At 34.0% G+C, this 14,568-nt stretch overlaps 1 protein-coding gene across 1 annotated transcript in view; it reads left to right on the forward strand.

The window, feature by feature from the left end:
- Window positions 1-14,568, forward strand: part of CEP126 (centrosomal protein 126) — a 76,438-nt gene that overhangs the window by 2,592 nt on the left and 59,278 nt on the right. The window contains exon 2 of the mRNA XM_012770540.3: window positions 3,589-3,708. Within this exon, the coding sequence (XP_012625994.2) occupies window positions 3,589-3,708 (120 nt within the window). The remainder of the gene's footprint in view (window positions 1-3,588; window positions 3,709-14,568) is intronic.

Consider the following 14,568-nt stretch of genomic DNA (forward strand, 5'->3'; position numbering starts at 1 on the left):
GGTCCATATTCACTGTCTCTGCCTTGAGTCACACCTTATACTACATTCCAAAAAAAAATTGAGCTCATAAAAAGGGTAAATATAAAATAAATATAAAATTGTAAAAACTGACAAAATGGAATTTCACATTTTTTGTGTGTTTAAAACTATAGTAACTTTACCTATTTAAGGGAAAGAAGAAATTTCAAAGGAAAAAATATTTGAAAGATAACAATTTAAACCATTAGTGTAAGGAGAAATTGTGTAATTAAATAAAACTTGAAATATCTGGGGAAAATGCTCACATAAACTGTGATAGAGGCTTAATATCTATATTGTTATACCTGTATGAACTTACTGAAATTGATGTTTTTTTAAATCAAGTCCTCAATGGATAAATGGCTAGTGACTCTGAACTAAGCATTCTCCAAGGAGAAAAAAATTAGTAATCAACATAGAAAGTATTCTATTTTGCTAACACATAAATAATAAAAAATAGTTTTCCACCTTGTCTTTCTAAAAGAAAGTACTACCCTGTGCTTATGAGGTTTTATATTTCTAATGGTATATAAACTTGTATAACCCCTTTAGAAACATTTATTTCCATAATGCATTAAGAGATGTAAAATGCATATGCTTTTTGTACTGTTATATCTACCTCAGAATTTTCTTCAAGGGAATCATGCAGCAGGCTTTAATTAAGCCATTACTGTATTCTAAGAACCATGCCAGGCATCAGAGTTATAGAAATGTAGAGGAGACACATGACATGCTCACAAAGTGTTATCAAGTCATCTGATGGAGGTTAGAAAAGGCTTCACAGGGAAGAAGTGCTTGAGGTTGTCCTGAAAGGATGAGTAGTTAGCCAAGCACTTGCCAGGATATAGTGGTATGATACATCATGGCTTGTTGTGTTAATAATTAGTATGGCTGGGCATAGGATTCATATAGAGAAATATGAGAAATAAAGTTGAAAAAACAAACCAGATTATAAAATGTTTTATATACAAGTCCAAGAAATTTGGAATTTTATCATGAAGGTGATAGGAAGCTTTTAGAGAACAATAAAAAATAAGAAACAGGCTGCATGCAGTGGCTCATGCCTATAATCCCATGCTTTGGAAGGCCAAGTGGGAGGATCACTTGAGGCCAGGAGTTCAAGACCAGCCTGGGCAACATAGGGAGATCCTTTCTCTACAAAAAAAAAAAATGTTTTAAAAATTACCTGGACATGATGGCTAGTGCCTATAATCCCTGCTACTAAGAAGACTGAGGTGGGAGGATCGCTTGAGGCCAAGTGGCATTGAGCAATGATTGTACTTCAGCCTGGGTGACAGAGTGAGACCCTTGGGGTGGGGAGTGGGGGCAGGGGATGAGAAACACAATCAAATTTCCATTTAGCTGGCTTTGTGGAGGTTCAAATAGGGGGTGGCCAGTTTAGCAGTGAGGAGCTGAATTAGAAGAGTGCTAAGGTAGTCCAGACAAGTGGATTTAAAGTGCCTGAGCCAAGACAGTGCAAGGTAGTATCGCGGAGGAGAAATAGAATCAAGATAGCTTTAATGGGTTTGGGGAGAAAATGGATTGTATAATGCATAATTATTTGTGGTGGTATTAATAACATATTTTAAACAACCTAATTGGAGAAGACTAAGTGAGGAGAGAAAGAGGTGAGGAGAAAGTAAGGCAGAATAGACTGTGCTTTTAAATTATAATCATTTGTTATTTACCCAATCCTACTTGGTTTAGTTTGGTTTGTTAATGTTAAGTATATAAAAATTACCTTCTTTTGGACAAGTATTTATCAGTGATTCTTAGGGAAATATCTTATCTTTACAATACAGCTCATGTAAGAACCAGAAATTTAACCAGCCATCTAATATTTTTTAAACTTGAACAGCATATTTGAAAAGATGCAAAGGCAGCAGCATTTTTTATAATTCAGCAGGCAAAATTTATACAATACTATTTTATACATATATAACAGGGAGTAATTTGATTAAATTTAAGACTATAGTCATCAGAACATTACAAACATTTGTGATTTTCTTTATGCTCTTGTGATGAGATCTCAAACATGTTGAACAAAGAACAGAATTTTCTCCACCTGCAGCATCGTCCATGCTAATCACAAGAGTCAAAGTAACTTCCCTCCCCACCCCCATGTTGCCCATGCATACCCTGAAAGGAAGTTGTGCTTTCCTTTACTCCTGAATTATGACTTTTAGTAGTAACTAGACATCTTGTTCAAATCTGGATCCTACTAAAGTACTCTATCAGAGAACTACAAGATAAATCTTTTCTTTTTGCTTCATTTTTATAAATTCTTCAAAAGAAAACTTTAAGTAAAAATATCATGTATTAGGATCTTTGTGTTGAAGTAGTCCAAAATTTTACAAAAAGTGAAAGTAAAATGAATTATGGCCTGTGGTATAAAAGTGGTTAAATAGCAACATAATTGAAAACAAATAAGCTTCCATTAGCAAAGATTTAAACAACCAAAAAATTCAAATAAACATGATTATTTTGAAATACATAATAATAGAGTTTCTTTATAATATTGATGCTGAAACACAATAGGATCCCGAAATTAACACATTTTGAATTAACAAATTATGTAAAGCATAATATATTGTTGAATGTATTTCTTGTATTCTGTTTTACCACTATTAATTTATGACATATAAAAAATTTTGACTAAATGCATCTCAAAGAGAATTTTGAATCTATTTTTGGGAAAAAAGTTTTTTAAGAAGTTATTCTAAAAAAGACAAGTAGTTATACCATATAATCCGTAACTTTAGTGGAATCTCATATGAATCTACATCTAATGTAAAATGGTGATTGAATTAACATTTTTTAAAAATTCAAAATTACTAAAAATATACAAATTTGATAAAGATATTCAATAACAATAGTTAAAACATATAAATTGGGAAAATCAATTAATAATATTAATACAAAACTGTTTATGGAAAGTTTCATTTTATATAGTAAATGTCAAATGAATAGATGATGATTAGGTTAAACAAAATATTCTTTTTCTTTTCTGGCAAACTTCTGGATAAATAGGTGACTGACTATGCATGATTTTCCTAGTTTTTTTTTTTTTTCCAACCAACAAGTAAATCACTAATAAGCTATGTTCATGTATATTCCAATTATATTGGTATTTTATTTTTTAAATATCTGAATGCGACTTTCACACTATAAAGGATCTATTGAAATGTTTACTTCATCCACTTTCTATTAGTGAAATATAACCTTCTTATTTCATTTTCTTATACACATGCCTAAGAAGGCAACTCAGATATCTGTGTAATGAATGGCAATATGCAGTCTCCTTATCTGAGCTCATGATTTCTAAAGTAAATGCTTTCCTCCCCGCTCCCTCCAGGGAAAGTGAGATATATCTTAGGTCCTAATACCAAGTCAGAATATTTTTACATAAAACATCTGTTGGTAGTACACCAAAAATGTGTACACATACTAATTGTTCCATAAAAATATCATTACATCATTTGCATGAGGTTGTAATTATATTTATCAGATAGCACTAACACTCATCCACTAAAGATGTAAACCATTGTTCTTAACTTATCATATCATTAGAGATATGAAAATCCACCTAGAGAAGAATTTAGAAGAAGAGCGCCAAATATTACTGCAGCAACAAAAAATATGTCGAAATCGAGCACGTAAATATTTTGTGGAGTCAAATAAGAGAAAAAAGTAAGTAACTATTTTATTCAGAGGTATAGAAATTCAAAGTCGATATACATTAATATTTTCTCTACTTTATAGCACTTTATGAACCTGTCATGACAGTGCTTTATCTGTAAAACACTAATCAAGATTCATGTGGCTTTATAAATTTTATTATTATTTTTCTATCTAAAGCATAAATATGGTGGTATATTGTCTAGTTCACTGACTGTGACCACAACAGCCATTTTTTGGTCACAAAACAGCTTATTACAGCGTCATTTACACTACTTAGGATCACTATAAAATGTGTTATCTTCTTTTTTATCATTTCATAATGAAGTAAAAAATTACCAATTAGTATTTAGTCTCTAATAGAATATAATTTGATTTTGATTTATTATTCACTTCTATATAATTTTTCTGTATGTGCCACCCTTATTAATTCAATCAGAAACATGGGGAAAATATAAATAATGGTAGAAATGTGATAAAAATAATTTTATCAATGACTACTAGAAAAAAGGAGTTTTCTAGTATAAACTAGAAACTATAATAAAGTAAATATACAGACTATTCAATGACTACTTTATATTTTTCAGGGTATTTTTAAATTATTATATTTGTTTTTGAGACAGGGCAGTTATGCCATTTTTTATTGTTGTTGCTACCTTGTCCATATTTCTGCAATACATGTACAGCAGAAAATCTCTAGAGTTTATTAACTACATCATTGGGCATATGTTGCAAATCCCATTTGGGGAATATAAAATTATTTACCTATAATTTTTTTGGCATTATATTTCTCTCTAAATTAACTCTTTTATTGTCTGATGTAGTTGAAATTATCTAAGGAAACTTTGTTTTGTTTTTGTTTTATAGGCATATATTTCTGTTTTTCTTTCACATAGACTTAGAAGTTCAGATGATAAGACAAAAGTCTTATGTAACTAACTGGCAGAATAAGACAGAATGGGGAAAATTGCCCATAGAAGAAGAGGAAGGACTACCAAATAACAGATGAGGGACAAGCACTTGGAAGGGTCACTAAAATCTATGATAAAAGATTCCTTAAATATTCTTAAGGCAGAGAAAATTATCTAGAGAATCAATGAAATAATTACTTCAATGAAATAATAAAGTATGAGCAGCTACATTATCTATTTATGAGAATATTGGAGCTTGGAGTTTCCCATAAAGCATGAAAAAAGTAGAATATACTTTAAACAGTAAGTCATATTTATCAATCCTCCACATACAGATATATACTATAAGTTAAAAAATATAAATAGATTCAAATAATCTATTTATAGATTTAAATATCCATGGAGAATACACTCATACTATATAAAGGAAATTAGAATATTTAGAAGTTATCTTTGACTAGAATGTCATAAAAGACAGTCATTTACTCACCCAACTAACATTTACTAGGAAATTCCAAGGTTTCATATTATGGAGGATAAAAAATAAGGGGTATGATCCCTGCTTTCAAATTACTAATAGTGAAGTAATAAAGGATGGTAATGCTATGTATTATAGTAAATACTACGATAGAGTCCTCTATGAGGTACTGTGGAAGTGCATCCCATAGATTTACAGGACAAGGAAAAATTCCTGGAATAGTACAGTCTTATTAGTTAACCAAGAGTTAGCTAGGGAAGATGAATAGGAAAAGTGTCATATTCAGAGAGAATAATACATGAAAAGGCCTAATATTATGAAATATAAGACAAAGGTTCTATGTGACTGATGCTTGGGCAAATATGGAAGAATATCAGATGTAGCTATAGAGTTGGTAAGAGACATATTATGAAATAACTTTTGTGCCAATCTAAAGAAATCAAACCTATCCTTAGATGCTGTTGAAGGAGTAAAAATCAGAGGAGTGTCAAGATCAGAATTACATTTTAGCTCATAGCAAAGAGGTAGAGGATGAATTAAAAGCACAGGCTGGAGCCAAAGAGTACAGTAGAAAGCTGTTATAATGTTCTAGGCAAGAAAATGGATATGAAGGTGGAGTTAGGATTGAGTAGGTAGAGTCAGGGGGAGTTGAGGATTAATTATAAGTGGTGCATAAAGAGCGTTGTCAGAAATTAAATACTTATACATTATGAAAACTTTGTTTTAACATTGTAATCTAAAGCTTTCTAAAATATAATGCACATTTCTATAATCTTTTATATAGATTATGATCAATGTGGTTTGATTTTTTTCATCATGCCCTGGAATCATTATTATGAACATCCATTCAATATTCTCTCTGTTATATTACTATATTGCCCTGGAGCTATTAAGCTTTAGTTTTCAATAAGTAGCTTCTAACAGGTCAGCTTGGTGAGTTCTTCTATTAAAGATTTTCTATCTTCTCCTTCACTGTTAGCTATAATTTTTCTTTTTTAAAATTAAACTCTTTATTTTGAGATAATTATAGATTCACAGGCAGTTGTAAAAAATAATACAGAGAGATTTCATAGACCCTTTACTCAATTTTCCCCATTGGTAACATCTTGCAAAACTATAGTACAGTATGAAAACCAAGATAATGGCATGTGTACAGTCAAGATACAGAACATTTCCATCACAACGAGGATCCCTTGTGTTGCCCTTTTATAGACACACCCACCTCCCTCCTACCCCTATGCCCTGGAAATCACTAATCCGTTGTTTCTCCATTTCTACAATTTTTTCCATTTCTAGATTGTTATATAAATAGGATTGATTATACCATATATAACCTGAGCTTCATTCAAGTTGTTGTATCAGTAGTTTTTTCTTCCTTGTTTCTGAGTATTATTCCATTATATGGATGCACCAGAGTTTGTTTAAGTATTGACCCATTGAGGACATCTGGGTTATTTCCAGTTTGGGGCTATTATAGAGTTGCTATAAACATCCATGTGTAGGTTTTTGTATGAACATATGTTTTTATTTCTCTGTGATAAATAACCATGAGTATTATGGCTTGGTTATAAGGTAGTTACATGTTTAGTGCTTTAAGAAAATGCCAACTGTTTTTCCGAGTGACTGTACCCACAGCAATGTAAGACTAATCCAGTTTTTCCATATCCTTACTAGCATTTGTTGTTGTCACTATTTTTTACTTTAGCTATTCCAATAGGTATGTATTAATTTGCATTCCCCTAATAGCTAATGATGTGAAATGTCTGTTCATGTGCTTATTTGCAATCTGTCTATCCTCTTTAGTGAAATTTCTCTTCACATTTTTTATCCATTTCTAATTGGATTATTTGCTCTTTTACTGTCGAGTTTTAAGAATTCTACATATATTCTAGATATTAGTGCTTTGTCAGGTATGTTGTTTGTAATTTCCTCTTAACCTGAAGATTGTCTTTTGATCTTCTTAATAGGCTCTTTCCCAGAGCAAAAGTTGTACATTTTCATAAAGTCCAGTTTATCAGTTTTTCTTTTTATGGACTATGCTTTTTAATGCCAGGTCTAAGAATCCTTCGTTTAGACTTAGATCCTGAGAACTTTCTTCTATGTTTTATCCTAAAAGTTTTATAGTTTTATGTTTTATAATTAAGTCTTTGATCAATTTTAAGTAAATTTTTGTATGAAGTGAGAGATGCAGGTCAAGGTTTTGGGGTTTTATTTGATTGTTTTGAGATTTTTTTTGTTTTTGTTTATGTGTTATGTGTGGTATTTTGCCTTTGTCCAATTGGTCCAGCATTCTTTGTTGAAAGGCTATCTTTCCTCCATGAATTGTTTCTGCACTCTTTCAAAAATCAGTTGGGCATATTGGTTTGTGTCTGTTTCTGTGTTCTGTATTCTGTTTGATTATATTTTGTGTCTTATTCCTCCATCAATACTACCCAATTTTGTTTACTATAGCTATTTATTATCTTCAAATCACAGAAGCTGATTCTTCCATTTTTTCTTTTTTAAAAAAATTGTGTTAGGTTTTCTAATATCTTTGTCTTTATATATAAAATTTAGAATAATCTCATCTAAATCTGCAAAAAATATTGCTGGAAGTTTGATAGGAATTGCATTACCTATATATCAATATGGGATGGGGAGAATTGACATCTTTACCATGTTGAGTCTCCTAATTAGTCTACTGAGTTTTGAATTTCAGTTATTTGTTTTTCAATTCTGAAATTTACATTTGATTCTTTATATTGATTCTTTAGATCTTTATTTTCTGAGACTTTCTATTTTTTCATTTGTAAACATGTTCTTAGTTGCTCATTGAAGCAATTTTGTTATGGCTGCTTTAAAATCTTTGTCAGATAATTCGAACATTTCCTTTGTCTTTGTGTTGGCATCTGTTAATTGTCTTTTTTCATTCAGTTTGAGATTTTCCTGGCTCTTAGAATGACAAGTGATTTTCTATTGAAACCTGAACATTTTCATATTATATTATGAGATTCTGCAACTTATTTAAATCTTTCACTTTAGCTAGCTGTTCTTTCTGACACAGCTCCAGCAGGGAAAGGAGGGAGGCAGCCTCACTACAGATAGATGAATGTAGAGGCCTAGGTTCATCCTCAGCTTCTGTGGACACCAGCGGGAAGGAGTAGGAGGATTCCTTATTACTGCTGAGCAGTAGTGGGAGTTCCAGCTTCTCACATGGTCTCCACTGACGCCACAGTGAGAGTGGCCTTATTACTGCTGAAGGCTGATGAAAGTCATGTCTCTCCACAAGCCTCCTCAGACACCACCCAAACCAGGAGAGGTAGGGGCACCTCTTACTGCTGGCTGGGTGAAAGTCAAGACTCCCTACATAGTCTCTCCTAATACCAGGGTGGGGAGAAGGCCTCATTACTACTAGGTGGGGATGAAAGCCCAGCTTTGTACTTAGCTTCTCTGACAGCATCCCTGCAGGAGGGTTGGGAGACCTTGTCTCAAGGGTGGAAAGGGTAGAAATCTAAGCTCCCCACTCAGTCTTTGCTGGCAAGATGGAGAAGGAACCACAGTATTTTTTCTGTGGTGTTTGGATGGAGTAGTAGGTTTATTGTCTAAGTTTTCTGTCTTGCTAACAAGCTGACCTTTCCTGGGGCTAGAGAGAGCAAGCTTTTAGTTGGGGCCATTTTTTGTCCATGCTTGTTGATGTTGTCAGGTTTTTTTCTTCTCCTCCAGTTGGGGATACAGGAAACAAAAAGAAAACCCAGAGAACGTAACCACCATGTCCTTCCTCAGGTCCAAAGTCCCTAGCTTAGACTCTTATAGTTTTATACATCTATATATACACACACAGAGTGAGTCCCTCAGTATCCATTGGGGATTCATTCCAGACCTCTATGGAGACAAAACTCCACAGGAGCTAAAGTCTCTTAAATATTAATAAAATGGTATAGTATTTGCATATAATTTATGTATATCCTACCATATAGTTTAAATTATCGCTAGATTATTTATAATACCTAATATGATATAAATACTATGTAAATAATGGTTATGCTATATTTTTATTTTTTATTGTTTATTGTTATTTTTTATTCTTTTTTTCCACCAAAATATTTTAAATCTGGGGTTGGTTGAAGTTGAATCTGCAGATGCAGAACTCATGGATATAGAAAACCAAAACTATATATATAATGTTCAGGGTTTTTAGTTATACTTAGTGGAAGAATAGCAAAAAGTATGGCTACCTCCATTTTCCCAGAAGCAGAACTTGTTTCTCTTTGTTGTTAGTATTTCTCTTTCTAGAGGCTCCTTCACCTTTTTAAAAAACATTTCTAATACATTATAACTTAGTAAATAGAGGATTTTGTTAAAACTGAATCTAAGATAGGAATAAATGTGAATAAGGACCTAAGGAACTTGCTTTTTTAAATGTATGTGCTTTAGTTACTTGATATTGACATGTTTATTTTGGCTGACACTTCAGTATTTAGAGAAATGCAGTGTTATTATATTTTCCTTGTATACATTACTAATTCTATATGGTAAATCAGAATATGGATCTTTGTTGCTTGAGTGTTTTCCCTTCCAACTGTATGTTAAGGGTCACTTGTGACTTTTCATTTATTTTCTTTTGCAGTCAAGTGAAAGACAATTTATTGTAAAATATTGTTTTTAATATAAACTTTTAAGATTTCAAATAATTTAAAGTCTTGGCAAGCACAGGTTTATAATCTGGCACACATGTTCTTTGCCAAGCAGTGTTTCACACTTGCTTTACTCAGTATTTTCTTGGGTTTAGTTTTATTTATTTATTTTTTTTTATTTTGGCATATTATGGGGGTACAGATTTTAAGGTTTCAATAAATGCCCATTTCCCCCCCTCCCCCCAAAAGTCTAAGTCTCCATCATGACCATCCCCCAGATGGTGCACATCTCACTCATTATGTATGTATATACCCGCCCCCCTCCCCCCTCCCACCTGCCCAATACCCTATTACTGTAGTACCTATGTGTCCACTTAGGTGCTACTCAGTTAATACCAGTTTTCTGGAGAATATATCTGGTGCTTGTTTTTCCATTCTTGGGATACTTCACTTAGTAGTATGGGTTCCAGCTCTAGCCAGGAAAATATAAGATGTGCTATATCACCATTGTTTCTTAGAGCTGAATAGTACTCCATGGTATACATATACCACATTTTATTAATCCATTCTTGGATTGATGGGCACTTGGGCTGTTTCCACAGCCTTGCAATTATGAATTGTGCTGCTATAAACATTCGAGTGCAGGTGTCTTTTTTGTAGAGTGTCACTGGATCATTTGGGTAGATGCCCAGCAATGGGATTGCTGGATCAAATGGTAGATTCACTTGTATCGCTTTAAGGTATCTCCAAATTGCTTTCCACAGAGGTTGAACTAGTTTGCAGTCCCACCAGCAGTGTAGGAGTGTTCCTCTCTCTCCGCAACCACGCCAGCATTTATTGTTTGGAGATTTTTTGATAAAGGCCATTCTCACTGGGGTTAAGTGATATCTCATTGTGGTTTTGATTTGCATTTCCCTGATGATTAGAGATGTTGAGCATTTCTTCATATGTTTGTTGGCCATTCTGTCTTCTTTAGAAAAATTTCTGTTCAAGTCCTTTGCCCACTTTTTAATGGGGTTATTTGATTTTTTCTTCCTAATTTTCGTGAGTTCTAAGTATATTCTAGTTATCAGTCCCTTATCGGATGCATAGGATGCAAAAATTTTCTCCCATTCTGTAGGTTGTCTGTTTACTTTCATGACTATTTCTTTGGCTGTGCAGAAGCTTTGTAGTTTGACCATGTCCCATTTATTTATTTTTGTTGCTGCTGTGATTGCCTTTGGGGACTTCTTCATAAACTCTTTGCCCAGGCCGATGTCTAGGAGAGTGTTTCCAACTTTTTCCTCTAGAGTTCTAATAGTTTCATATCTTAGGTTTAAGTCTGTTATCCAGTGTGAGTTGGTTTTTGTGAGAGGTGAAAGGTGTGGGTCCTGTTTTAGCCTTCTACAGGTGGCTATCCAGTTTTCCCAGCACCATTTATTGAAGAGAGATTCTTTTCCCCAGCGTATGTTTTTGTCTGCTTTGTCAAAGATGAGATGGCTATAAGAGGATGGTTTTATATCAGGATTCCCACATCTGTTCCACTGGTCAATATTCCTGTTTTTGTGCCAATACCATATTGTTTTAATTACTACAGCTTTGTAGTATAGTTTGATATCTGGCATATTAATGCCTCCCATTTTGTTTTTGTTGCCTAGAATTGCTCTTGATATTCGGGGTCTTCTTTGGTTCCATACGAAGCATAAAATTATTTTTTCTATATCTGTGAAGAATGCTGATGGGATTTTAATAGGTATTGCATTGAATCTGTAGATCAGTTTGGGTAGTATAGACATTTTGATGATATTGAGTCTGCCGATCCACGAGCATGGTATGGATTTCCATCTGTTTACATCCTCTGCTATTTCCTTCCTCAGTGTTTCATAGTTCTCCCTGTAGAGGTCTTTTACCTCTTTGGTTAAATATATTCCTAGGTACTTTAATTTCTTTGTTGCTATTGTGAAGGGAATTGAGTCTTTGATTTGGTTCTCAATTAGATTGTTGTTGGCGTATATGAATGCCTCTGATTTCTGTGTATTGTTTTGTATCCTGAGACTTTACTAAATTCATTGATCAGTTCCAGGAGTTTCTTGGTTGAATCCTTGGGGTTTTCTAGATACAATATCATATCATCAGCAAACAGTGAAAGTTTGATCTCTTCTGCCCCTATCTGGATACCTTTGATTCCATTTTCCTGTCTGATTGCTGTAGCCAAGACTTCCAGCACTATGTTGAACAGAAGTGGAGATAGTGGGCAGCCTTGTCTGGTTCCAGTTCTAAGTGGGAATGATTTCAATCTTTCCCCATTCAGTATGATGTTGGCTATGGGTCTGTCATATATGGCTTGTATCATTTTTAGGTATGTCCCTTCTATGCCTATTTTCTTAAGTGTTCATATCATGAAAGGGTGTTGAATTTTGTCAAAAGCTTTTTCTGCATCTATTGAAAGAATCATGTGGTCTTTGTTTTTGCTTCTGTTTATGTGGTGAATTGCATTTATAGATTTACGTATGTTGAACCATCCCTGCATCCCTGGGATGAAGCCCACTTGGTCGTGGTGGATTATTTTTTTGATAAGTGTCTGGATTCGGTTAGCTAAGATTTTGTTGAAAATTTTTGCATCTATATTCATTAGGGATATTGGTCTGTAGTTTTCTTTTTTTGTTGCATCCTTTCCTGGTTTTGGTATCAGAGTAATATTCGCTTCATAAAAGGTGTCGGGGAGGTTTCCGTTCTTCTCGATGTTGTGGAATAGTTTCTGCAAGATAGGTACTAGTTCTTCTTTGTAAGTATGGTAAAATTCAGGTGTGAAGCCATCTGGACCGGGACTTTTCTTTTTAGGGAGATTTTTAATTGCTGTTTCTATTTCAGCTGTTGAGATTGGTCTGTTCAGGGAATCTATTTCTTCCTGGTTGAGCCTAGGGAGGCTGTGTGTTTCTAGAAATTTGTCCATTTCCTCCACATTTTCCAGTTTGTGTGCATAAAGATTTTTGTAGTATTCATAAATTGTATCTTGTATCTCTTTGGGATCAGTTGTGATATCTCCTTTTTTATTCCTGATGGAGCTTATTAGAGATTTCTCTTTTCTGCTTTTCGTTAGCTTAGCCAATGGTGTGTCAATTTTGTTTATTTTTTCAAAGAACCAACTTTTTGTTTTATTAATCTCCTGAATAGCTTTCCTGTTTTCAATTTCGTTTAGTTCTGATTTGATCTTGTTGATTTCACTTCTTCTGCTGGGTTTGGGGTTGGTCTGTTCTTCTTTTTCCAGCTCTTTGTGTCGTTTCATTAGATTGTCTATTTGTGATCTTCTTGTCTTTTGGTTATAGGCATTTATGGAGATAAACTTTCCTCTCAGAACTGCTTTAGCTGTGTCCCAGAGGAGTTGATAACTTGTCTCTCCATTGTCGTTTTCTTCGTAGAAATTTTTTATTTCCGTCTTGATTTCTTCATTTACGAAGTAATCATTTAGTAGGAGGTTGTTTAATTTCCACGTTTTTGTGTAGAAATGTGAGTTTCTGTTAGGGTTGATTTCTAGTTTTATTCCACTGTGATCTGAGAAGGTACATGGTATGATTTCTATTTTTTTAAATTTCTTGAGATTTTCTTTGTGTCCTAGGATATGGTCAATCTTAGAGAATGTCCCGTGAGCTGATGAGAAGAACGTATATTCAGTGGATTTTGGGTAGAATGTTCTGTAGATGTCTGTCAGACCCAATTGTTCTAGAGTTTTGTTTAAGTCCATTATTTCTTTATTAATTTTCTGTTTGGAGGATCTGTCTCGTGCCGTCAGTGGGGTGTTGAAATCTCCGGCGATTATGGAGTTGCTATTAATCCATTTGCTTAGCTCCAGTAAGGTTTGCTTTATGAATCTGGGTGCACCTAAGTTGGGTGCATATATATTTAAAATTGTTATCTCTTCTTGTTGGACTGTGCCCTTCACCATTATATAATGACCCTCTTTGTCTTTTACTACTTTTGTTGGCTTAAAAACTAAATCGTCTGAAATTAGAACTGCCACACCAGCCTTCTTTTGGCTTCTATTTGCTTGGAATATTGATCTCCACCCTTTTATTTTTAGTCTATATGCATCCTTGCAGGTTAGATGTGTTTCCTGAAGACAGCATATACTTGGCCTGTATTTTCTTATCCATTCAGCCAGCCTATGTCTCTTGAGTGGAGAGTTTAAGCCATTCACATTTATTGAGAGAACTGATAGGTAAGGTAGATTACTGATCATTCTGTTGGGTTGGATATTGTTGCTATGATTTCTGTCTTGAGCCATTGTAATATCTGGCCTTTAATATTTTTGGGTTTTGGTTGTTTTTATATTCGTGGGTTATTATTATGATGTTCCGTGCATAACGCTGTTTTAAGCACTTCTTGTAGGGCTGGTCTTGTCTTGGTGAATTCTCTAAGCCTTTGCTTGTCTGAGAATGTTTTTATTTCTCCTTCATATACGAAGCTTAGTTTTGCAGGGAATAAGATTCTAGGCTGGGCATTGTTTTGTTTCAAAAGAGTGAGAATGGGGCCCCAGTCTCTCCTTGCTTGTAAAGTCTCATTAGAGAAGTCTGATGTTATTCGAATTGGCTTTCCCTTGTATGTTACTTGCTTCTTTTGTCTTACAGCTCTTAGAAGGGCCTCTTTAGTTGATACTTTGGTCAGTCTGATGACTGCATGTCGTGACGTCTTCCTGTTTGCGTTGAATCTCCCAGGGGTCCTCTGAGCTTCTTGAACTTGTATATCAAGATTTTGAGCAAGGCCTGGGAAATTTTCCTCTATTATATCTTCAAACAGCTTGTCCAACCCTTGAGTGTTGTCTTCTTCCCCTTCCTGCAACCCTATGACCCTCACATTAGGTTTCTTCACATAATCCCACAGCTCTTGTAGGCTT

This window comes from Microcebus murinus, chromosome 4 (genome assembly GCF_040939455.1).
Source record: "Microcebus murinus isolate Inina chromosome 4, M.murinus_Inina_mat1.0, whole genome shotgun sequence".
NCBI lineage: Eukaryota > Metazoa > Chordata > Mammalia > Primates > Cheirogaleidae > Microcebus > Microcebus murinus.